General features: G+C 42.4%; 1 protein-coding gene across 1 annotated transcript; it reads left to right on the top strand.

Annotated features, from left to right (window-relative positions):
- Nucleotides 1-21,220: 21,220 nt before the first annotated feature.
- Nucleotides 21,221-23,131, top strand: cxcr4b (chemokine (C-X-C motif), receptor 4b). Its single transcript, XM_079277070.1, has 2 exons — nucleotides 21,221-21,276; nucleotides 21,504-23,131. The coding sequence occupies exons 1-2, from the start codon at nucleotides 21,274-21,276 to the stop codon at nucleotides 22,653-22,655; spliced, it is 1,155 nt and encodes a 384-aa protein (XP_079133196.1). The 5' UTR covers nucleotides 21,221-21,273; the 3' UTR covers nucleotides 22,656-23,131.
- The last annotated feature ends 3,057 nt before the right edge of the window (nucleotides 23,132-26,188 follow it).

Here is a 26,188-nt window from a genome sequence, read left to right as displayed (position 1 = left end):
GATGGAGGAATACATTTATGATCTATCAATTCCCCAATTGCTCAGTATTTAACTAGTGTATCTTATCCGGGTTGTAAAACAACAGCTCCTTTCCTATACCGTCAGCTCATACCCAAGCAGCAACCTCCGGTGCTGAGGAATAAAGCCAACGCGTATAGGTGCCAAAAGCAGTTTTGCAGTTTTTCAAATGGCCACATGAAGCTGGCCCCAAAATCGAGTCAATCCCCGTAGACACCCACGCTAAAGTGCCCAACTTTACAGCAGATATAAACATGTCTACAGCCTGGTACAAATCTGGTTTTGGTCTCGATAGCTAATTTCCCCGTTCACAACAACGGGGGAGACAGGTCTGCTCTGCCCGCCTCAGCTCTACGATGATCCTCCCTCTTTGCCCAATTTTGGATGAGCCAGGAGTTGTGTCATCACTGCCAAGATGGCGAAGGCTGGATCCACCCACTATGAGCTTCACAACATCGGAAACCTACGGGTGATGGGTGTTACGTCCATGTCTTATACTCCTTGTCTTTGCTCCAGCGAGTCCATTTGTTGAATTGTCTATTCATCCGGTTCAGAGGAAGATGTCTTAACAAGTACCCGTTAGAGTACTATACGATTGAGTATGGGTATGCACGGTCCAAACAGGGTGATTTCTAATGATATCAGCGACCTACTGACCTTTCCTCCATGCACCCCCACCCTCGGGCCAAACGCTCCACTTGCACCGCTCTCAAAATCGAATGGGCTGATGAGCGACATTTAACTGAACTTGTTCAGCCAGCGAGTGTCGTCAGGTGGCCCAGTTAAGTAGACATCTGTTAGCATAGAGGGTGTGCACCAACCTCTTCAGAATAGTTGATCTCTCATACCGTAGCAATTTAATATGCAAATAAACAGACAGCTGTGTGGATGGAAGTGCCTCTCCTCAGTCTCCTGAGCGCTGCATTTGTAGACCTGCCGGCGGGGGGGGGGGGGGGAGTGCGAAAACATCCTGCATTTGTTTCACTTAGTGAGGTGTGCGTGTGTGTATGCCATTTGGGAAGGGCACTCAGGCAGCCTGTGTTTGAGCTCATTTGGCCTCATTAATGAACTGAACGCACATTTTAGTTGTGGCTGAAATGCTACATGGACCGTAAGTTACCAGATACCTATTAGTGCTGGACGAACAAACAAAAGAATCATTTTTTTAAATCATTTATCACCGAGTCTGCAGTGCTACATTCGGCTTTCAGTGAGCTGAGCTCCGAGTCCGGCAGCAGCTTTTTCCGGCTAGTTGCCTTCTTCCTCCTACCCACACACGCAAGCTTAGCTCTCTCTGCGTAGCCTCAGTGCAGAGACAAATGGCTTCTGTAAATTGTGAACACACACTGCCAATAATGGCAGTGGAAGCAGTGCAAGAATGATTCACTGGAGGCTAAATCAATCTGAACAACACTCTTAGTGGCAAACTTCTTCTTTTTTTTTACAGAAAGCAACTCAACTTTTGAGATGTGCCCTTAGTGCCTGTCATACATTTCTTGACTTGGCGTACAGCAGTGGTGGTCCTGAAGGCTGACGATACATCACCTGTTTATTTGGATTTTCAGGTTTACATAATCTGATTCCTGGCATATGTTTCTCTAACCTTAAAAATGTTGCCTGAAGATGAATACAAACACAACCATGCCGACCGTTGACAGAAGCAGATATTGTGATAAAATAAACCAATGAAAGATATGTTCAACATACATCACAACACAAGAAACATTCATCGTAGCTAGCGTTACATTTCCAACATAAGATCTTAGCCCATGCAAACTTTGTGAATTAAAAAGCAATGTTTAGGAGACCGGGTTGCTCATTGATGGATGAAGAGACAGAGAGAGAGAGCGAGAGAGAGGTAGAGAGCTTTAAAAAAGAAAAGTGTAGTTTTACCGGATGTCATCACATTTCAGGATGTCCTCTGGAATCGTTCAGACCTGAACCTCCCTCACAGTCTCATCGTCTCCTGGATAAATTGGCTGCCAGCCAGCTGGTCTGGATCAGTCGGGTCTCAATGAAGAGTGAGTCAGAATAGACGGCCTTGTCAATTTGTTCCCAATATCCTGGCTCACAGTGCCCACTTCAATCCTCCACTCTATTAAGAGCATCTCAATTCAAGCAGAAAAGAGTGGAGCCAATGAAGCAAGGTTGAGTCAAGACGTTCAGCTTTAATTATTAGCATATGAAGATTAAAAAATGATATTCTGTACCACTGATGTCAAGTGAGAGTATCAGATGCGTGGGAGTGACTTCATTATGCAGCAAACTGTGATGCCGTGGTTTACTACACAGCGGCTTTGGCATTTACCTGTCAGGAGACTTTCCAGTTCATTCAGATAAATGCTCCTGCGGCTCCTCCAGCAGCCTGTCTTCATCACTTTACTCCCCTTTTGGAGACTTTATGGCAGCGTAGCAAATGGAGGCAGCAGCCAGACAGGATTTAAAGCAGGAGAAATGAGCGCCATTCCACCAACAGCAACTGGGATAAATGCTGACAATGTAATTTAAAGGCTTGTGTAACCTTTGACAAAACAGTTTGAGAAGACAATTGGTCCCCAAATAGCTTTGCTGACATTAGGAAAAACAATCTGCATTTACCTTGATTTGTGTAAACCCATTGCCGCCTGTACCAAGAGATTAATGAGTCAATCCAAGCTACTCTCTTGTCCTCTCTGTGAATAAAGCAAGTGAACAATCATGGATGTGGATGTCACTGTGTACTTGGGGTCTGTAGTTCTCCTGGATGCTGAGTTAAATGAGATAACTTCATCTCAATTGTGGCTGATAAACAGCAAACTGTTTTGTGTCAAAAAAAAAAGGTAAAAACCGCCTCAATGAATCAGGCCGAGAAGACGATTGGATTACAGTGTATCAGTGGCCCGCTTACAGCGGCCACTTAGGTTTTGTTGATGTTTCAGATGGAGCTGTGTAATACATCATCATAATGCGTCGTAAATTGTGAACAAATAATAATGGCGTCTATCTGTCGTCTGTCGTGGAATTATACCGGCGTAACTGAAGTGATGCAGATCAGTAACTGCATTTAGTTTTCTTGTGTGAAAAAGTGATAAATCTGGATTCAATTCAAAGCTGAATGCAAAATATAAGAACAATTGCTGACAATGATATTTCCCTTTCCCATTTCATGTTCCTGTCCTCCATAATACAACCCTGTCACTTAAGGATTTTAGTTTGTTATCATCTCATGATCCAATGATGGAAATGGGAACTCAAATAGCCAACTGACATCGTCAATAATCTAATTCAGCCCCACTTACTTGACTACGTTTACATGGCTGTTTGTCCACACTGCCAAAATTCAAGCACAAATGAAATTCTCCCTCTGTATTCTTATTTATTGAAACAGGCTTGTAAATCAAACAGTGTAGGCGGAGATGGGAAGAAAGGGCTGTTCAGTTCAGTTGTGCATCTCAATAAAGTAAGCCCGAGAAGCTCGACAGGAACTGATGCAAAAGGCCAAACAAGCAGAGCGATCAGAGAGAGGAGCGCGTACAAGGAAGACGATGACAGACCGCAGTGAGTCGTGCTCATTTAGACACCCGTTTTTGGGATGAACTCGCAGTTTGGGCTTTTTCAGAAAATGGTGAGACTAAATCTCTGGTCATATACTAGTCTAGCCTACTCAGTGTCATTTTAATTCAGAAAACTGTCAGTCTGAGCCAACTGAATTTGTCCAATGATGGGATTACAGTTTGTGTGGCCTAAACCTACAACTAGAGTGAATGCTTACAAAGACAGAAGATCTTTGTAAGCTTTGGTAAGATGGAAGTCAATACATTTGGGTGTTTTAAAAACTATAGTTAAGGGTATTTAATCCAAATTAAAGATTAAAAAAACAACATAACTTTCTCTACTGCTAGCTAGCCAAATATTTTAAGACATACGTGTCAAGGCTTTGCTCTCATCCCAATGCAGTTGAGGTGAATGAAAGAATAATTGTTATTCTCATCGTATTGCAATGCAACAGCAACTTTTTCTTTCCAGAAACAGTGTCACGTGTAGGTAATTCACATAACATCAATTGTCATGGGGACGACTTCTTAATTACAAACTATTCTGTCAGTAATGCAAAGTAAAGAGTGTATGTACTCCTACAGAAACAAGGTGAATTGGCAGGGAGTGTTTTACAAACTACCTAAGAATCACTGTGCTGTGGATGAATGACTCATCTGCTAAAACAGTTCTGAAAATCAACTCGTCTGTGAGTTCATTTCATTACGAATGAATTCAAAAATGTTTTATGTAATTCAAACAACGAACACCTTTTTATTATTCAAACAATACATGTTGTGTTGCATGCAATGCACTGCACAGTGCACATCAATTATGAAGTTCTTAAAACGCTACTGTATCAGTCTATCTCACTGTTTCAACATTTCTGAAACAATATATGGCACAAAAAATGGCTGTAAGTATTACTGTACCACCATATTTAAATACTCCGTTGCTCCTTAATTTGTGTATCGAACCTGAGCACGGTTGTCAAACCTCCCCTCACTTACTCACTCACGCCAGCAACCATTTTCAAAATTGCGTGGTGTCTGATTTTTTCCTTTGCTTTCACTCAGTTTGATATTGAGCCCATGGGCAGAGTGGCAAATAGGCTATCGAAGGCAGCCACCCAAACCAATCACTCTGCAGTCATCTTAAACCCTCGTTTATCTCTAACAAACACTTAAAACCCACTATCCCTTTTAAAAGTGAGCGGAACGGACACAAATGAACTCAGTGACAACAACAACGGACTGTTTTCTGAGTGTGGAATAGTCGCTTCACACCGAACAATCACGGATTCACAAAGGGGTTATCTGATAGAACGAATGACCACATTTGAACAGCCGAAATGGAATTGTGCTGGAAAGAGAAACATGCGAGTGTGAATGTGTAATCTGTGGGAGAATCAATCTGTGTAATGGCACACATGTTTCCACTAGATGGCCCTTGAACCCAGCTGTGCTGTCTCTTCTGGAGTCATGTTTCATTAGCGCTTGATCTAATTGCCACTGAATTCTTCCCTAAGACAAGGAGAACCATACAAAATCAGCATGTCAATTTTCTCAAGTCCATATTTTCACTTGAAAATAGTCAAATGCAAACAGCCGGTGATGACGGGCCCAGTATTTATTGATGGAAACTTTAACAACTTATGTTATACAGTTATTTCTCATCACGAACTCAAAGTATGCTGCACACTGTTTTTTTAAATTTTTTTTTATCCTGCTTCACGCATGTAAGCACTGCAAACTACAGTCTGAAATAGCCCTCTTCATTGAAAAACAACAACAGTACAATATGTTCTCTACATTTGAGGAAGTGGTTTTGCCCACCAGACTTTGTCACGTGCGATCCTCATTTGACTGCTGAAATTGAAAGCATGTCACCGAGCAACTTGTAACTCATGAGTTAAACAACCAACTGCACTTGTCTGCCCCAAATGAACAACGGCCTGTGCAGTGGCTTACGGATTCAACGAACTAAAGCCAAGAAAGTGTCTTTGTAGGATGCGAGATGTCAGTCACTACCTCATGTTGGACATATATTGCTCTCACCGCAATGATGGATTTCTCTCCCAAGGCCTCTCATAAACATCTCAGAGCTCAACTGCTTTTTTTTCAGCCCGTGGGCTCTCACTCACAATATTACAAGGTTTCTTTTGTTTCCTTTGGAAGCATGGTACCCTGGGATCCACACTGGCCCACACGGGGATACTTGGTGTCAAGAGGACAGCTCAGCCTTGCCGTGGCTTCAAGGCAGAAGCTGAGCTGTATCGGTAGAGTTGGTACCGTTTTTCTTGTTGATTTATGGTCCGAAGACGATGATAAAATAACGCGGAGGCCTAAAGGAAACAGTAGACAGCTCAGACAGAGTCAGACAGGGAGGCTAGTTAGGTGGGGGGGGGGTGTTTTGTCCAAAGCCAAAAAGCCATCGACCCGAGGCCAGGGCGTGAATGGGTGTGTGTGTGCAGGTGGTGTGTGTGGGCTAGCCGGCCTTCATCCTTGCTGGGTCAGTTTACCTCTCTGTCCCCACACACTGACCCTTTAATATGGGATATAGCTCCTCTCCTTTCACCCTGGCTTTTATGGCCCCATGTAAATCTCTCTCCGGTAACACAAGCTTGTCAGTCCTCCTCGAGCCCCTTTCTTTTCAACACATTTATCCTCATGGAGAATTCAAAGAGGCACTGCTGCAGGGAGGTGGTATGTGGGCCTACTCGGCTTGAAATAGATTGAAAAAGGCCGAGGGATGATCAAAAAGGAGAAAGTCCGGAGCGAAACCTTAGACATGGGAACGGCTGGACACTCGAGTGGGCAAGAAAGCCCCTCTCAGATGAAAGGCAGTCGTCCATCAATAAGTCATTAAAGCAGACATGTGGACCCAGAAACAAGAACGCTGACAATCAGGATCGTCTCCGCTCCAAATGTGCGCTCGCATCAAGGGAGAATGCAATTTGAGATTAATACTTGCCCGTAACTGAATTAAAGATTATATGAGAACTGAGAATGAGTCAAATGAGGAAGTGATGAGCACCATCTGGTGGATTTTGTTTTTATGGCGTTAACTCTGCGTGCGACGAGGAATAAACCTACAAGCTCCGGGGCTTTCTATTTGTAATCAGGTTCTATTGCAACAGTGGAAAGTCGGTGTGAAGAGGTCACTAACTGCTCAGACAGGACTCTCTTTGACAACATGATGCTCTGCAATAAAGTACCGCCCAGAGCAATCTGTCAGCTTTAGGTTTTCAGGGCTGCTTGTGCTCTATTTAGAGAAAGGGAGAAATACACGGATAGAGAAGCAAACCAGAACACTTGACTCATGACAGACAGCTTTCTCCAGCTGGCTTGTTTGTTTTTCTGCATGTGTTTGTGGGAAGGCAAAAGAGCGAGGGCATCCTTTAGAGGGCCATAATGGTATCACCGGAGGTCCAAACAAGCATCTTTGACCCTGATCCGTCTTAGTTAACCCATAAGGCATATAATAGTCTGACAGGGGTCACACCGGCACTTAGTCATGTTACAAATGTCACGCGTAAAAGCCATGAAGCTTCTGGACAGAAGCCTATAACACAATTTACTAGGCAGTAAATTCAGCTACTTTAGCGTGTGTATAGCGACAGCACATTGTTGGGTTTTATGCCATAAAATCTGTGTGCCAGGAGGATAAAACCGCAGCTACCAGACAAACTATTTCCATGATGTTTCTTTTCTGATATGATTGCAAATTCCCCAACTGTTTCAACAACAATGCGCGGTGTCAACATCGAGACGCCTTAATAATTTAGTGTTGTAGCTGCTGAGTGTTGTTCATATCACCTTTCCAAATTGCTTTGTAGTTCCTCGGTGTTACTGCCGTGAGGTGTTATGCATGGCTTCAAAATTACAGAGAAATAACCGCACTCAATAGGGGTGTGCGCTGAATCCCAATCATCCGATAGACTTCAGCTGTGAGCCAGGTAACGATTTGGAATGGCTTTGTCGCACTGATTGTGCAAAAGACTCATGACCAAACAAAGTCATTGTCCAAATGTCTCCCCCTTTCAGCCGTTAGTTGTGTGTCACTTTAACTACTTACTATCAGGTCTTTCGGGGCTCTGTGCTTGTTAGGGCTTTAATGACTTGAAATCCCCTGAACAAACACAGAGTCAGGGAAGAGGTCATAGAGCTCTCCTTTCACTCTTTCACCGCGGGGTCGGTTTTGTTTGTTTGTTTGAAGGGTTCTTACCAATTTGACACAGAAACAGTGGCCTAATTCCGGGCCTCAATTAACCCAAAGGTCCCAAAATGTCGTACTATTACTTCCGAATCGTTGTCTCTTATATTAAATACATGTGGATGACAAGACAAAGAAAGACATTTGAATTTGAATCCCCAAGTCACTGACCTTTCACCTGAGCTTCATGGTGAACAAAATGGGCTTTTGTGCCATTTTGTTCTTAAAATAGCAATATTCAGTGTGCTTGAGACTCTATACTGAGGTTTGCAACGACAGTGTCAAGAATACAAAAAAACTGTCAAACTAAGCAATGGTGAAATTATCACTTCATTGTCAGGAAAGGGAATTTGAATGTATACTGTGCATTGTGCAGTGACAGCCAAAGTGTGGAAACACATTTGGCTTCCAAAATGGCTGCCAGAGGGTGCAAGCTGTTCCAACCTTCATATAGAACTGTTTTTTTGGGAAAAATCCTCTCCGGGTTGGCTATATTTTCCGTGTTGTATATTGCAGATTTGATTTCCGGTATCTGATAGTTGTGTGGTGTGTTTTTAAAAAGTGATGACAATCTGGCACCTCCTGTTCTAAGTCCAAATGGCATTTCCTGAATTAATAAAGCATCGACAGCTATTTTTTTTCAGGTGGCCAGTGGAAGAATTATATCGTCGTTTTAATGACGATGGCCAACTTTCCGAGAACGAACCGCTGACCGAGGACAGAAAACGTCCAACACGGATACAGTTCTTTCATCCGCATTGGTGTAGACGTGGGCCGAGTGTGTTAAGTGATGCATCACGAATGACTGGCAGTAGGACATCGCTGGCCCTTTCCTGCCTAGTGAGCAGCTAATGGTGCAGAGAGCATATCCCAGTGGGGGAGACAAACACCGTGGCCCTGCTATGATGCCAGATGTGCTGTCAACTCAGTATTGTCTGCAGCAACAAAGCACACACACCGGGCTCAGCGCTCGTAGGGTATTCACATTCAGATTGACGTTCTCTGCCATTAACGATGCTGCCCGCCTACTCTGAGCACTTTAACACAGCATTCTTATATTTACCATTTAAGACTTTTTTTTTCTCCCTCAAACCACAAAGAAACAAATTGTCAGTGGACTGATGGAATTCCACATTTTCCTGGTGCAGTTTACCTCATTTCAGAAATTTGCAAGAAGTGAGTGTAACAGAATACGGCGGACCGGTGCATTAGTATAGAGAAAAGTACACTTCATTTGAAAAACTTCTTCAAGAACTTGATCTGTGTTGAAAACAGGTACAATTATCTGATCTTTTTCTACCTGTTTTGATAAGAAAACATGATCTACGGACTAAAGAATTGAGCAAATGACTCGTTAAGATGGATATCTATGATTGCAGGGAACTGAGGTGACTGACCCCACACACACACACACACACACACACACACATTATGAGAACATTTGATGTGACATAAACACAAAACATACACACACAGAGATAAATAAACACACCATGTAGACACGGCACACCCAAGGACACACACACCCACACACACACACACACCCTCCCCCATTACTGAGGGAGGGGCGGCCATCTGCCCTCTGTAGCAGCAAAACACAATGACCAGATCAGAGGAATCCACTAATGAGCAACACTTTTCTGCCGGTAAAAATGAATCCGGTGCTTCTTGCTGTAGAACAACCTGCAGCCACATTACACGTTACATTACACATTCATCTGAGGAGGCTGCTCTGTTTGTCTCCTGAGCACGTGGCTCAAGCGCTGTAGTGCTGATGACTCAATGACCTGTGGCTCTTTTTATTAAGGCAGCACATCACAAAGGTCAGCTCAGTGCTGGCTGAGACTTGAAATCGCTTGTTGCGTAAGATTTCATGACAAAACACTCCGTAGCCGTGTCGACAAGAGAGCGCTGGTGTTTTGACACAGTCTGACGCCAGCGTGGCAGCGCGAGGAGACAAAAACAAGCCTCTCTGCAGCAGTCGATAGTTCATCTTTCCAAAAAAGCTCTCACGCAATCCGAGATGAGGGAAGTGCGACTCGGGCAGACGATGGCTGCTGTGTTGTCCCGTGATCCGTGGCAGAGTGGGGGTTGAGGTGTGGGAGGTTATTGATCTCACTGTGGACATCTGTGGCATCTATCAGGAGGGTTGTCAGCCATCAGAGAGGGGAAGTGAGGGCCAAGTGGAGTGGTTTTATGTGCGTACGTGTGATGAAGCGAGCAGACAGCAGCAGCAAGACAAACAGGTTCACCCTGAGTTCACCCTGTTTTTCCACCAGTCCGGCATAAGCAACTTGTTTTTGTTTCTCTCTGTCCCATCTTCTGTTTATTTCCCCTTCTCTGTCCCTGGAGCCCTCCATCTCCACCACCCGTGCCTCCATTGCTGAATGGTTCTATGAGGGAGTGAAAGTGTTTACTTGCAAAGAGTTAAATAGAAGTTTTGGAGTTGTAAAAAGGCAGCAGTAAGAGAGATAAGCAGAGTATCTGCAGCTTTCATTTAATTATCGAGGCAGTGGAAAACGGGCTTGCTTGGGCCAAAATTTGTAGATGGTGCCAACAAAAAGCAGAACTGGGTTTATGCTTCACATTCTTTGGAGATGCAGCCAAGCCGCTGGCTACACATGCGTTTGTTTGTAAAAGATTCTGTCCAGACGTTTGCCTTAAATTGGAGAGATTATCTGATTATATGAGGAGGACATTTTTTTGCAACATCAGAAAACAGCTGTACTGACACTCTCACACAAAAAAATTGATTCAGTAATTCTCCCTCTGTGCTGTTCACAAGTTTGAGATAGGTTTAGAGATGTTTTGAGAGCTTGGAATGAAAGCATTTTATGTGGAACCACATCACATTATTAAAGGACAGAAGAGAGACAGCTCGGCGACGGATCGAAAGCACTTCTCGGAGATATGGGTGATAAAAACATGATTTATGACATTTTGCTGCCTCAGTGATACAAAGCCGGTGTACTATCATTATCTATTTGGGAGGGATAGAAAAGCCCTGCAGATGATTAAGAAAGTTGATGACGAAAGAAACTATCTTTCTCAACATATTATAATGGAAGCCAGCCTTTGGGCATTCAAACGCAGTCAAATTGAATGAATCATGGGGGGGATTAGAAAAGCAGAGCCTATAGGAAAAGTAGCTGTGCAGTATATATGCCGGGAAGGGAGAAAGGGAAAACGCAGTGGGTGTTGCATGAGTCACAATCACTGGAGCCCTGTCAGAGACTACAGACAATGTTGAGTCAGACTAATAATAAGTCTGAACAACGGAGAGGTGAGTGAGAGATCAGGTTACAGGTGCAGGAGAAAGTCTGTTGCTTTATGTTTACCTTGACAATTTGTGCCTGTGAATACATGCACGGCGTTTTTTTTGTTATTTATGGAACCAGGAGACAATTAGCTTAGCAAAAAGACTGTTAGTCCGGTCGTTTGACTGGGGGTTATGTGCTGTAATTATTGCATGACAGAGCTCAATAACTTCATGTTTTTAGCCAACCGACACGAGCGATCTTCTCATCTAACTCAAGGAATCAAGTAAGCGTATTTTCAAAGATGTCAAACTATTCCATTTAGGATTCAAACTTTAAACCTGCAATAACTTTTCATTTCATTCATTTATTCATTTATCACTTGGGGCCCACGGAAACACATTGTTATTAAAAAAATATGAGCTACAGCCGCCTTAACTTTTGAAATAAAGATTTTCAAACGGATGGGAAATGAAAGTATATTCTGATGGAATGTTTCACAACTGAGTGAATTATTAAGAGCTGATCAAATCCGTGAATGTCACAGACATTTGCTCCAGGACTTCCTTCCGTATCTATTTTAGCTAAGGACACATAAAACCCATAATTGGCAAAAGAAAATGTTACCGTCCCCAAATTCCTTGTTTCATAGCCCTATAAAGCAGGTGCTGCTGACTGACTGATTTATCTTGTGAATTTTTAAGCAAAGAAGTGGGTTTTGACTCTGATACACTTCATGTGTTTTGTGTTATTTGTCTGTAAAACGTTGGATGGACTACCCCACATTTAATAAAGGTAAACACTAACTCCCTGAGCTTTGTAATGTTACGTGACTTACTGTACTTAGTGTTTTTATAATCATCTGTAAAACTGGTTTCTGCTTGTGTCAATTGAAGTTTCATTGGAAAAAGACCTTCATGAAAAAAATGTCCCCAATGTCACATGGCATCTCATGACATTCTCCATTTGGTGATGAAAGGAAACAGGAACTAGCGTCTTTGTTTACGCAGTGTGTGGTGTGACTGAAGTGCCATGTATACAGTTTTTCCAAGAATAGAAGCAACGAACAGCAGCAGAATACCCAAAGTCACAGGACAAAACGTCATCATCTCCAATGTTCAGCTGAGAAGTTACATATACGGTAGTTGCCCTAAGACGCTCAGGATACATCTTCCGTATATATCTATATATATATCTATATATATATATATATATAGATATATATACATACATACATACATACATACATACATACATACATCAAAGTCTCCTAATTTTGTCAGATAACATACAAAACCAGATGGGAAGCTCCCAAGGGGAACAAGGTTCCTTTTTAATTCTATTACTCTGTTTGCACACACACACATACACACACACACACACACACGTACGCACACAAACACACGCACCAGTCCAAGATGTAAGCGTAGTGGATACCACAGAGAGTAGTTCTTACAGATCCAAAGCTGCCCTGAAGGCAAGAGGCCCATGATGGATCAGACGTTGATTTGATTTGAAGTGAGTGTGGAAGCCGCCGTCCGTGCCCTCTGCCAGAGAGGTGAGCCATGATTGAGCAATGGCTGTCTGGAGGGTTCACTCAGGAAACTGTAAGTGGACAGGCTGGACCTGCTGCTAACAATCACCTTTTGTACAAATCATCTGGAAATGAATTGTTGATTCACAGAGTGGAAACAAGAAACGAGTCCCAGCTGCCAGCTTTTCCACCAAACCGTCTCTGAGCCGTCGCTTCTCGGACACATAGATAGACACGTGCGATATAGATGTAAAAAAAAAAAAGTGCTTTGCAATTCCTGCACAGCATTTCATTTTAAAGCCTCATTAAGCAAAAGTTTAATTTCGAAGTATAAAATCTTTTTTTTTACAGTTGGTTCACATCTGAGATTCTCTTGTTTACCCAAAATAAAGTCCTCGTGTCAGCTGGGTTACTTGCCTGAAGTCTTATCCACCTACACACAGTGATGAATCAGTTTCATTGTAAAAGACAAATGTGTCTGCTAAACAAAACAAACCTTCCACAGTTTCTCCTATTTTAACATAAAGCATCACAGACAAATGAGGCTGGTAACATCACACATGTACAGTTACGTGAATTAGATGTCCACAGTAAAGCAGCAGTAAAATATACCGGTATCTGAAAATGGTACTTGTACAGTAGTTGAGTGAACATACAGAGCTACTTTCAACCACTGGTTTCATGACGTCATGTAACTCGACCAAAAATCCTAGATCCTTTGAATCTGAGTCAACTTTCTCATGGGTCCAGTTGCTGAGTTAAGTACTTTGCATTTTCTTTCTACAAATGAATCAGTTTGTTGTTACTCTCAGTTGCCACAACAATGATTCAAACTGCAGCCAGTTCACGAAAGCGTTTACATTTACTGTTTCAATGACCTCAGGAAAGCCCCTGTTATTGAATTATGTGATTTGCACCTGTAATTTGTCTGACATAAACAGAGACGAGCAGAACCTAAAACCAAATCGCAGTCGGAATGGGCACAAAGTAACCATAGGGGCCTTCATAATAGCGTGCACTGGGGCCGCTGTGACTGCAGTGATCTCTGGGACAGAAACACTGCAGCGAAGCGCCGCACATCGCAACAAAGGATGGAGACAAAACGAAATAAAGTCAAGATTTCAGGGACCAGCACGTGGAGGCAGTAGGACACGGAGGTTCCTAGTTAGTGTGCAATAAACACTTCAAAATACACAAAGGTTTATCTCGGTACAAGAGGAAAGTAAACAGTGAATCACACCAGAGCACGGAGCAAACTGAAACACAAACACTGCTCTCGCTGTCATACAGATGTTGTTGACGATAACCAAGAAGCTTTGTTGACTCTCCTGATAATGACACATTCTGCCACCTGCCTCAGGGGCCATCCTCTCTGGCCACCACAGCTCAAAGCAAATAGCCAAGTGTCTCGCTGCTTGACAGATAATAATCAGTGCAAACAATATGAGTTCATAGGAGCTTGCTCCCACCTGAGGCCTGAAAAAAACTCTGTCTGTCCCCACAAAGGCAACACTTTATCACATCCTGCTCTTCCAGCTCGTGTTGATAAGTCATGCGCGCTTGCTGCTAATAATTCAAAATATTTCCTGCCTCATTGTTTATGAGAAGAGTGTGTTTTGACCCAACCGGCAGGCTTTGGGGAGACAAGAAATATAATTTTACAGAGGAGTAATGTGAACAAACGGCAATGTCGAAGTAAGGCTCCAGCACCTGTCATATCCTGATCAATCGCCTTCCTGTGGGAATACAGTGCTGTTGGTATGCTGACAGAGTGACCACCACCCGTCCCATTTCCTGTCATAAACAGCTCTAAAGCGCGGAATGCCAAAATAATCAAAAAAAGTCAGAATAAACGGATGCTGGTGTAAGCACTGCAAATCCAAATGTATTATTTACTCCACATCTCTGTTTACACAAAAACACAATAATCCTCACCGATTTGGGGCGGTGGGGGGTAAGAAAGGCAACGCTCTGTATCAGCAGAGGGATCTGTGGTCCTTGTAGTCTTTAGAAAAGAAAAGAATTCAATTGTGCAGAGAAAATAAACCCAAAGGCAGCCGAGTACAAAGGGCCGTAGGTCCCAGGCGAGCGCCTTTAGGATTCAACCGAAGAGTTGGCTTGTGGAGGAAACTCTTGGAGCACAGAGGGTTGGTTTGTTTCACTGTAAATCCTGGTATTTCTTTAATTCACAGGGGGCACTCCCTGTCTGCCTCGATGCAAACAAGAGGAGAAACAACCCGCGACTCCTTTCATCGGCATTATGGTGTTCTTCTTTTTTTGAAATAATACACATTTCAGACTGAGAGTTCACTTTTGTTTCCACATCGCCAGCATTGTCGCTGGCAAAGGATAAGACACTCGGCAAAAACAATGAGTGTGTACCTGCATTCACTCACTCCAGGTGAACTAGAGAGTTGGCACATCATATGAATTGCTTCACAATAGGCTCCAGTTTGATGAGTAGACTGTGATTAACTCGTGTGACTCATCAACTGAGCAGAAAGACAAAAAATGATTGTGTTTTAAGGCAGTGATGGTTTTTACTACCCACTGCTACTTTCCTGAAGACTTAAGAGGAAAATAAAACGACTATTTGTTTTCTGCTAGCTTCAGGCAGTCCGTGTAGACGGTGTCATCTTTCAGACAAGGAGGCACCACAGGGGCGGTAAAGCGTCCCTCTGGCCAGGGCTGATAGATGCTCCTCCACTGGTGCTTTGTTCTGGTCTGGTGCTGGACACTCGCCCGCCTCACTCCAGACCAGAGCCGTATGTCACTCGTCACAGGAAGCTGCTTCCATCGACAAGGATGCTCATATACACAAATCCAGCTCGTCAGCTTTCCATCACGCCGTTTAAATAATGAATGAAGCCTGTCGTCTTGTGCTGAGTGGTGCTATAAATCAGCACGAAATGCAGAGTGCCCAAGGCGGTGTTTATTTTACGCACAGAGCCTCTGTGAAAAGGTTAAAAATGTTCAGCTCACCTGAATACTCTGACACTGATGTAATGTAAAGTGTTTACTGTGGTGTTCCTCAGAAGAAGAAAAAACATGAGTGAGAGAATTGCCCTTTTCTGCTTTGAAGCAGTCTCTGATATCCTAGCAAGACAAGTTGACACTTTTTCTGAATAAATCCAGAGGAAACAAAAGGACATCATTCAAACACATATCAGAACTTAATGGATCCTTTTCAGGTTGAAATACAACCAATCGTGCATTTGACATTGTCTCAAATAATATCTGCGATGATCCATAAAAGTGTAAAAAATAAAGCTGAATCGAGACAAACTCCACTGACGTAACCTTAAACGATTCTCCTTCGAGCCTCCTGACGGAGTAATGAGGCCGTCTGACTTGGCAGCAGGTTTATTGGTCACTCGACTCTGGAAAGCTTATCTGCTGTCATCTGGTCTATTGTCCCCGTTATCTGAGTTGATCAGAGCTGAGCTGAGCCTCTGTTCGTGTTTGAGTCTCCTCCACTGTCCACACAGGCCAGATGGAGGACCTCCAGCTGCAGAGAGCCTGAAAGAACGCTCTCTGTGATCTTCTGTCTTATACAAATACAGCAGAGGGATCCTTAAGTGAACATGTAAACTGTCATGCAAATGAATGCATTGAAATCATCTGAGCAGGGCAGTTTGCATTGTATTTCTATTGTGTGTAGACATGACAGATAACCCTCCATGGGGCTCCGGAGGCCGTTTGCCAGTGTTTTAATACTGTTGCAAAGCAAAACCACAATGGAGACGTTGGTGAAAAGGGAAAGGGAACCCCGGTTGCATTTATCATGGACTCATAGAAAACACCCTTCCTATGTAACATCAAGCTGCATTTCTCAACCGGCCTTGTGGCTTGCTTTTGGATCTGTGCCACATGTGGATTTATATTTCTCCACTAACTGCTCGAGGGCAGTGTCACCCATTTCAGTTTTTATTGGTTCATGCCCCGTTGTCTAATTCTGCAGGGACTCCATGTCGGGACAAGCAGCAGCAGGATTCAGGGTAATCAACGTGAAAATGTTCTGGGTAAAAAAAAAAGTGCCCACCAACGTAGCAGACTAGGGGCTGAGGAGGAAGCTCGCTGGTGTTCCAGCAAGAAAAAAAATGAAAGTAAATCACATATTGGTATCCTGCTGTCACCCCTAAATAACTTCAGCACGAAAGTTTGTCAGAAAGATGCCTGACTTTTAAACTGACTCTGGAGTCTCCGAAACAGATATCGAATGCCCCGATTCATATCCACAAAGGTTAGAAGTCTTTCTGTAATTGACGACTCAGGTGTCATTCTCAGGTTCATGACACATTACAAGTCAAAACTCTCTCCAAGGATTGTAACTCATGCATCCATCCAACTTGTTCAATACAATTCTAATAAATGTGTCACGGAGGAGAAAGAAATCACTGCTTCAGATGATATTAATGTCATTTCAGATGAGCACCCAGGCTGTTTCTGCACACCATTTGCATGTCATATTGTATTCAACTGGGGTGTTGTGACCTTGATCGAGGCCAGCAGCACACGCAGCAGCACAGCAAAGAAGGAAGTTTAAAGAGGGTGCCTTCCAAAGATAAGGAGCAAGCTTTGTCTTTAAAGTGGGTCTATTGTTCAAACTGGAGCCCCTTCTTCAAACACAAAACGTTGAAGCAAGCAAGCCGGATGCTTTTGCAAATATTTCTCTGTGTGTGGAAATATTATCATTATTATTTGTCTGTGCCAAAAGATATAGTTTCCACTGGCACTGACGGCTTCTACATTTCACTCAAATCAAGCCTCTCGGTGAGATTCTGTTCTCGGCTCCACAATATTTGCATTCCCAATCAAAGTAATGTCATGAATCGTGTGTCGTTTTTTTTTTCTGGTGTCGTGTGTTTTTCGTCTGATGCATCTCGGTTCTTGACAGAAAACAAAACCCAAACAAAGGGTCGGAGAGAACGAAGGATGAATCTCTCACCTTGGCTGAGGACCGCCGACTCCCCCACCAACCTTTTCTTCGCTGAACAGACTTCACAAACCAACCATGGAGAGATGGGAAAACAAAAAGCACCCCTACAGAGCCTTGACTGAGAGACAGATAAAGCAAGTTATGCATTCCAGTGTGAATAATGAACATGACGCTATGCACAAAAATGCAGGGACATTCAGATCATCTTAAATCATTTCAAAACAACAAAATCCACACTTCAGCCCCCCCCCCCCCCCCCCCCAACAAACACTTCTCCACAGGAGCACTGAAAATAACGCAACAACAAAAAAAAGAACTTTTTAGTTACACTCCTGTGAAAACATCTGTCTGCAATACATCGGCAACAGACACGTTCTTCCGTGTGTAGTTGAAATACGCAAACCACTTTCCGGCGCTCAGACAAGAGATTAAAGGTAGTTACCCAAAAAGCCTTTGTGCATTTTACGAGAATCACACAAAGTCAGCTTCAACAATAAAGGATGGATGTGTTTTTTTTCTTGTATGTGGTGATTGAAAAAAAAAAAGTGAAAGTGATATATGAATAGAGGTATCATTGTGAAAAAGGATCCCGTGCCGACTTGCAGAGGGGGCCGGGATGAGTTGGAACTGGAGGGCTTGGTGTGTGTTGACTCATTCTTCTCTTTATCTCTCTGGCATTCTTCTGGTTCATTTCAATGGCCATTCTTCACCGAAGAGCCCCCTTCGCTGCCGTTCACACTTCTTGTGATTTGTATTCTAAGTAGCTCACAGATCTTTTGTATTCCGGGCCGATAGCAATCTGAATCTTCACGCTGACTCAGGTGGAGGCTGCTGATATCCTGCTGAAGCCAGAAAGAAAAAGGTCTTATTTATTAGGAGGAATGAAATCTCTTTTGTTGAAAATTCTACAAAATGATAAGCCCCATGTACACACCGACAAGGCAGGGCACAAATGTTGCACTGGAAATTGTGGTTATTTTGCCCTTTTTTTTTACATTTATGAACATTGCAATCAGAAAAAAAGATAAAAGATTCAAAACGTTTGTATTTTGATGAATCTGGGCTGTGTATTGAAATGTTCCTAACATCTCTAAACATTCACCTGGTTTAAACTCATGCACTCGTTTGGCCTTGTGAATGCTTCATTGTTGGCCCTATTGTGGTATTTGCAAATAAGTTGAGTTTTAAATATGTGAGACATTTCACTTTCAAGTGTGTGTTTCGTGTAAAGACGGCAACGTGATCTAATACCATGCAACTGTCTCTGGGAATTTGAGCAACATTTGTAGTTATTAAAAAACGTGTGAACGCTTCAGAAGAAGTGTTTCTAGTGAGTCAGTGGAATCCCCCTTCGTAGTGAAAGTGGTAGGGAATGTTCAAAATGAAATACTGTCATTCGGCACACAGATGGAATCCAGGAGTTCTGCTTGCAGGCAGATAACAGAGAAAACTGTCTGCGTCTGAATGACGTTGATAAGAGCATCATACCAATACAGTGGCCTTTCTCCGAGCTGCAGATTCCGCCTGTTCCTCTCCTCAGGGCTCCAACTGCAGGAGGATCTGACACACACAGGATTAGTCTACAACCAACTGTCTGTGAATGCTGTGTCGCCGATTATTCGATTATCCATTCGCCAATGTTTCGTTGCTGTATTAAAGTCAGAATCACTGAGCTCCGAAATGTTTTTTTCGACTAGGTACTCACATCCGTGTGGTGTTTCAACACTGCATTTTTAATAGGTTGCTTGTAAATCAAACTGTGCGAGTGTTTCCTTTTCTGCAGGCGCTAATACATTGTTTCCTTCACACTGGGGGAATTTAGTCATACGCGATAAGGAGAAACAGCAAATCTTTCATTAACTGGTGTCAAAAATGTTATCATTATCATTTGATAATCTGCATTAGAGATGATATTTTAGGCGTACATAATATTAGTCAGTAATTTCCAGCGATACTCAGTACAGTCACAACACAAATGTCGGTGGTTTTCAGCCCATCTTTTAATAACAGAAGGTTTTTTTTACGATTCAGCTGCATGACTGTAATCTTTTTCGAAACTTCCTAATTTCTACAAGCCCCCGATTGTATGAATTGTCAACACAGCTCACAGCTGATGTTTTAAAACCCAACTGTGAATTGTGGTGAGTTTTGGGGGATTTTAGGCAACGCGGTTTTGAAACGTGCTGCAGCCTTTAACACAGTGGTGTACAGTAAATCTTAAGCTAACCACTGATGTAGGAAAAGCCATTTGAGAAATCTTTACAGTGCTGATATGCACAATATGATAAATCTGATAAAGGAAAAAAGCATAATCTGCTAATGCAACACTGTAGATGAATATAAATGCAATTTAGAGAAGAAAAAGAGTGTTTTTTGTTTTATGGAAATGTGCTGATGTCCTGATGTTTTCAAAATGTTATGTTGTCACGCGGCTCTAAAAATCCCTCTTCAACACGAGGAGGAGACATCAATGGAATCAAAGATGCAGTTTGAGTCATTGCGCTCATATATCAAAGACATAGAAATAGTATTTGCATGCCACATGGAGGAGATTCGGTTTCAGACAACCGTCTGAGAGGAGGTTGGGCGGTTTGGTGTGGCCCGGCCCTGTCATCATACCTTAACTGAAATCAGAGCGGGTTGGGTAACGCAGTGAGTCAAATGGATGTTCTACACTCTGAGGCTCGATAGCCGTTTGATAGAGATCCCACATTACAGGGTGTGTGGTTATTTTCAAATCCACTGGGGGTCATTTAGCACTTGGCAGCGCAATAACAGCACTTGAGAAGAGACAGGGTGTGTGTAAAGGTGAGGACGGATTCAAACCTCCGCTGATGAAAACTGTCATCAGACACAGTTACAAAGTGATTTGTAGAGAGAAATCGGAGAAGTCCCTGAACGACCAATCTAAATGTCAGTCCACCGCATGCAGAATGAGGCGGGAGGTGTGATTTATGAGGCTTTTGCTGCTGAGCTGATGGTGTATCACCAGAAAAGCATGTGTAATCCCCAAATTGCTCTAATTTTCCAAGCTCTGGACAGCCACCTGAAACATATATCAATTACTCGTGACCTTATTGAACTTAAGAGCATTTTGTATCTGCTGTGGTAACATTGCAACATTCTACCGTATGGGTTTTCAGTGCACTTGACAATAGTTTATTTATTCTGTTAACACATATTAATTATATTTCCTGATATTCTCCAATGTTGTGTGATAGTGTATCCGTGATCCTAATATGGTGTTTCTGACTCCCCTCCATATAATACTCACATAATGATGTTGTTGTAAATGTCATAATGTGTATCAGGCTATATTCGTCCCCAAAATATATCAGAGGATCAGCATAGGCCTAGTCATTGTTTGCAGAGGTCTTTACTTCCTATTGCAGATGAATCGAAGTCTTTTGTCATGAAATAAATGTCACACTGGCCAAATAACAATGGCACACTCTCAAACAACAGTCCTTTAACATGTGGTGGCCTGTCCAGCGACTCAAGGTTGTTGTTGTTGTTTATTTTAAAGGTGACAAAATAACTTGCAGGGTTGTTTTTTTTGACAAAAAGTTTCACAAAGTGACGCCCTCACAACGCGCAGAGTCGTTCGTTTTTATAGTCGACCCGTTTTTGGAGCCGACGGCATCGTGCTGCTCCTCCTCCTGGGGAGGGGGAGGGGCCAGGCGCACGGGCGATGGGCCTATATATATATAGGACTCTAGGAGTTGTTTGCTTACGGACAAGCAACTCATCACCCTGAAGTCCTCGTCCTGAAGTCACGTTATCAACGAGTGGTAAACATGGTTCGTTTATTGTTTTTTTCTAACATGTGGCAGCTAGGACTGTTCTTGAAGCTGTTAATTGTAATTACTGTAAATCTATTTCAAAAAAAAAAAATCATTTTCCACCCGTGGTTGCTTTGAAAAACGTTTTAGCCAACTCTAAAGTCAGCAGAATACATTTTTTTAAAGAGCTATTGTGTGAAGTAATGTAAAACAATTTCTAACTTTTCAATTATTTTTTCTTTCAGAGTCACGAGATTGACATGTCAATTGAGTTCTTTTACAACAGTTCTGACAACATCTCAGAGGAGTCTGGAGACTATGACATAGACCAGGAGCCATGTGGCAGAGCTCTCAGCAACAACTTCAACAAGATCTTCCTCCCAACGGTTTACGGAATTATATTTATTCTGGGAATCATTGGCAATGGATTAGTCGTCGTTGTCATGGGCTATCAGAAAAAGGTCAAAACAATGACGGACAAGTACCGGCTCCATCTCTCCGTGGCGGACCTCCTGTTCGTCCTCACGCTGCCCTTCTGGGCCGTGGATGCAGTCAAAACCTGGTACTTTGGGCAATTCCTCTGTGTGTCTGTGCACATGATCTACACAGTCAACCTGTACAGCAGCGTTTTGATTCTTGCCTTCATCAGTCTAGACAGATACTTGGCAGTTGTGCGGGCCACCAACAGCCAAGCCACAAGGAAGCTGCTTGCAAGCAAAGTGATCTATGTGGGTGTGTGGCTGCCTGCAGCTTTGCTGACTGTACCTGACCTGGTGTTTGCCAGGGTGCAAAACAAAGGGTCTTCAAACTGGTCTTCAAACTGGTCTTCAAACTTCCTCTTTTCAGACGAAAGCATGGAGACGGCAGACTCCAGGATCATCTGCCAGCGCATCTACCCGCAAGGAAGCAGCCTCATATGGACAGTTGTTTTCCGCTTCCAGCACATCCTAGTGGGCTTCATACTGCCCGGTCTGGTCATCCTCATCTGCTACTGCATCATCATCAACAGGCTGTCGCGAGGCACCAAGGGCCAGGCTCTGAAGAGGAAGGCGCTGAAGACCACGATCATCCTCATCCTTTGTTTTTTCTCCTGCTGGCTGCCCTACTGTGTTGGCATCTTTTTTGACAACCTGATGATGCTGAACGTGATCTCTTCCTCTTGTGTAATGCAACAAGCGGTGGATAAGTGGATTTCTATCACAGAGGCGCTGGCCTATTTTCACTGCTGCCTAAACCCCATCCTCTACGCTTTCTTGGGAGTTATGTTCAAGAAATCCGCCAGGAGTGCACTGACAGCCAGCAGATCAAGTCAGAAAGTAACTCTCATGACAAAAAAGCGAGGGCCAATTTCATCTGTGTCAACTGAGTCCGAGTCCTCAAGTGTTTTATCAAGTTAACAAACAGTCAAACTGCCTTGATGCTCTCAGGAGTGAAAAAAAACTAAGCTTCAATCTCAAAGAAGTTACTACATTTTGTACAGATGTAAAGAAAAGAGGAGTTTTTACACTTTTTTTTGCTGTTTTTTGTTCGCCTTGTTTACTGCAATTGTGTTCATATTGCAACTTGTGCAAGTTTGATGTTCCTCAAAGCAGATTGTGTCCGCAGGCAGTGCCTCAATTCCATTCACTCAGCTCTACAATCAAGATCCATTTTCTCTGTTTTCATCTTTACAATCTGTTCTGCTGTATCAAAGCTCAGAAAATGCCTCTGTTTGCATGGACGGTAGCTGCTCTTAGAAACCTGTACATAGTTTGTAGAATGTGTGTGTTCGCACTTAAGCTGTGTGATTCTCGGAAAGCTATTATTTATTGCTGTCATTCCCACTGGACGTTTTGTAAAAGAACGGAACTGCATGCATGCTGCTTTTTTTTTTACCGTTTTTTATGTGAATAAATAAAAAATTTGTAGTGCTTTACATAATGTGTGGTGTACATTTTGACCTAAAACCAACTTATCCTTCCCTCAGGGGGTGGGGGATGAGGTGTGTGTGTGTGTTGGAAGGAGGGGATGTGGGGGAGGAGGAAGGAGGGGAGGGGGGGGGGGGGGGTCAACCCAAATGTCTCCACCTGATCTGGCTAGAAAGCAGAAGGAGGAAGGACTGAGCAGACAGGCCCTGTAATTTCAAGAACATCTGTGCACTTTTACATCTTAAGTCATGACACAAAAGCTAAAGTCTTTGGTTTTAATTAGCAACCATATGGCTCCTTAACAATGAAAATAGCATGTTAAGTTCTCCTTTTATTTCCAGTTTTCTTTCTTTTCAGTTTGCAAGATATACAGCCTCTATTATGATGACCCTCATTCACTTCACAGAGTGGGTCAATTTAGCAATTTCCCTGCTCCCAAAACAAAACAATAGTATTCAGGAGACAGGTTATATGTTCTGAAGATGCAAAACAGGCAGTCATAGTCTTTGTTTAGCACTCATGCAATATATCATTGGCAATAAATCTGCTGGAATTACATATGAAAAGATAAGACATGAAGTTGACATGTTTCAAACATCAATCTTTTTGTGGGCTCTTCTATCTTCAAATTAAATACCAGAATACAGAATATATAAGATAAAACAACAAAAATGCACAGTATATACAATGAAATAGAATCGTGTTAAATCAACTAACTAGGTGAAGAACAGTCGTGCAAAAGTCAACCCCAGCAAACAACAGTGAAGCAGTGTGTAGTTATGTGGAGGATGATCTGGCCAGAGCTGTTTTATTGTAAAGTCTTATTGCAGAGGGCAGACTACAGCGAAGTGCAGTGCACTGGCCAAGTTGGAGACCGAAGGTAGCTGGCAACAATAGATGTCAAGGAGAACGGAGCCAGAAAATGGCCGCAGAGCAATGTAATCCATTCAAAAACTCTTAAAGGAGGCACATTTCCATTGCTTTACATGTAAAAAAGGTGAGAAGTGCCACTATCAGGCCACAAGGTTAATGGGCATTCAGGGGCTCTGGTCTCTCACAGTGCAACAGGATAAAACAAAAGGTGCCTTTTTCAGTTGGAAATGATCTCAAATGTTTCAGAATTAGCATAAGAGCTGTGCTGCCTCCGTCAGCAGGACAGATCTGTGATTAACACTTCAAGTGTTCAGATGAATGCCCGTCATCAGGAAGGGGTTGTTCGAGGCTTCATGAACATATCCTGTATATGCAGAGTTACATAGTGAACCGATAATAAGTGGGGGTAATATAGACCTAAAGTACATGTCAGATATCCCGAATACTAATGGTTGAAATCTACAGATATTAAGAATTTCTACAAAATAATAACTGTTGCCAACTCCAATGAAACAAAAGGGTTTGGAAAATATATAGATTAAACTCTAAACTTATCTTAACCATGATTTGAAACACTGTGATATAATTTGCTCAAAACAGAGGCTCTGTAGAGACATAGTTCACAAACAATATGAAATAATTTCCTTTGAGTTCACATTTAAAATAATTTGTTTCTATGAAATTATTTTGCTTCTGTGGATGTATTGCATACCATTTTCTAAATACTTAACCATTATCACCATAACAAAAGATAATACTTTCATCCAAATCAGCAAAATTCCAACCTTTCTGCCATCTAAAACAAACGAATGTGTGTAGGCTACGTTGAAGAAGTGAAGAGTTTCTTGTTTGTTTTGTGGGTTAAAGGGCAAAGCTATTGAAATGGGAAGGAACTGCTTTCCACTGGTGATTCATTACCAGTGTGCATCTATGTTTCTAGCTGTAACTTGAGACCATTGTCCAGAATCTGATGTATTAAACTTTCGAGTGACAGTATAAATACCGGTAAGTGCAGAGATTGTTTCAAAGGCCTATTGCTAAGGATGGAAGGGGAATAAATACCACAAGTTCCTTTTGGTCAATGACCTGCTCCACTAATGTTTACGTTGTTTTGGTTGGAAAGTGAGCAGCAGGAATGCTGTTTCCTGCATCAGGAGCTCCTGTGGCCAACAGCCTGAGAAGAGCTTTGATGACCCCCTACTGTATTCAAACCACCCTCACTTGCTATGCTCGGCCATTCCCGCAAAGGTCACTGGATACCTGGATGCACTTAGTGCACTCGACCAAAGGCATGGCAGTTATTTTCATGGAGAGTGTCACTTTTAGTGTTTCAAGCGGGTAGATAAAAACAATGTATAACAAGACATGGTGGTGTTTGAGTGCATGTTGTTGCGGGTGTGAATGTTGATTTAGTTACTTCAGATATTTCAATTTTTAAAGTACTTTAGACCACAGAGTATGATTTTCTCATGGTGGTCGTTTAGCTCTTCCTATTATTTTTGGCATGTAGGCCTGTAGACACAAATAATTAAATGAATCATACACTGTCAATAGCTTAATGTTTTCCATATGTGCATACCATGCTGTATATACAATATATATCTTTACCTGTACATACTGTACATAATCATCTAGTCCATGCATATCCATCCAGTATATATTCTTTATATATATATTTTTTACAACTTACAGAACACTTCATCTGTAAATAAACATTTCATTTTAGTTGTTTTGTTGGTCATTGGTGCATTTTATATACATTTACACCTCATTTTTCTGCCAGCTGTGTACATACCCGTCCTGTCAATGCTTTAACTTTATCTGTCCAGCTCTGTTGTCCTTGTTCCTAGCTGTTATTTATATTTATATGTCAGTACAAGAGAGAGAGAGAAAAAAAATTGAATGAAGGCTATGTCCATTTTATCTTGATATTCAGATATTTCACTTGTCAGACTAGCCTACTTATTTCTAATTGGCATACAATTATCCCATTTCGCAGCAGTATGTATAACTGTGATCTAATGGGACCCTGAGATACGGTTAAAGCCATTTTCCATCAGGTGCTTCCATTATTTTGTCTAGCCCATGAGCAGGCATGACACAATAAGTTAGTCGGAACTACACTTTGAAGACACTCGTTTCTAGCCGGA

This window comes from Melanostigma gelatinosum, assembly GCF_949748355.1.
Source record: "Melanostigma gelatinosum genome assembly, chromosome: 10".
Taxonomy (NCBI): domain Eukaryota; kingdom Metazoa; phylum Chordata; class Actinopteri; order Perciformes; family Zoarcidae; genus Melanostigma; species Melanostigma gelatinosum.
This window is presented reverse-complemented; position numbering and strand designations above follow the sequence as displayed.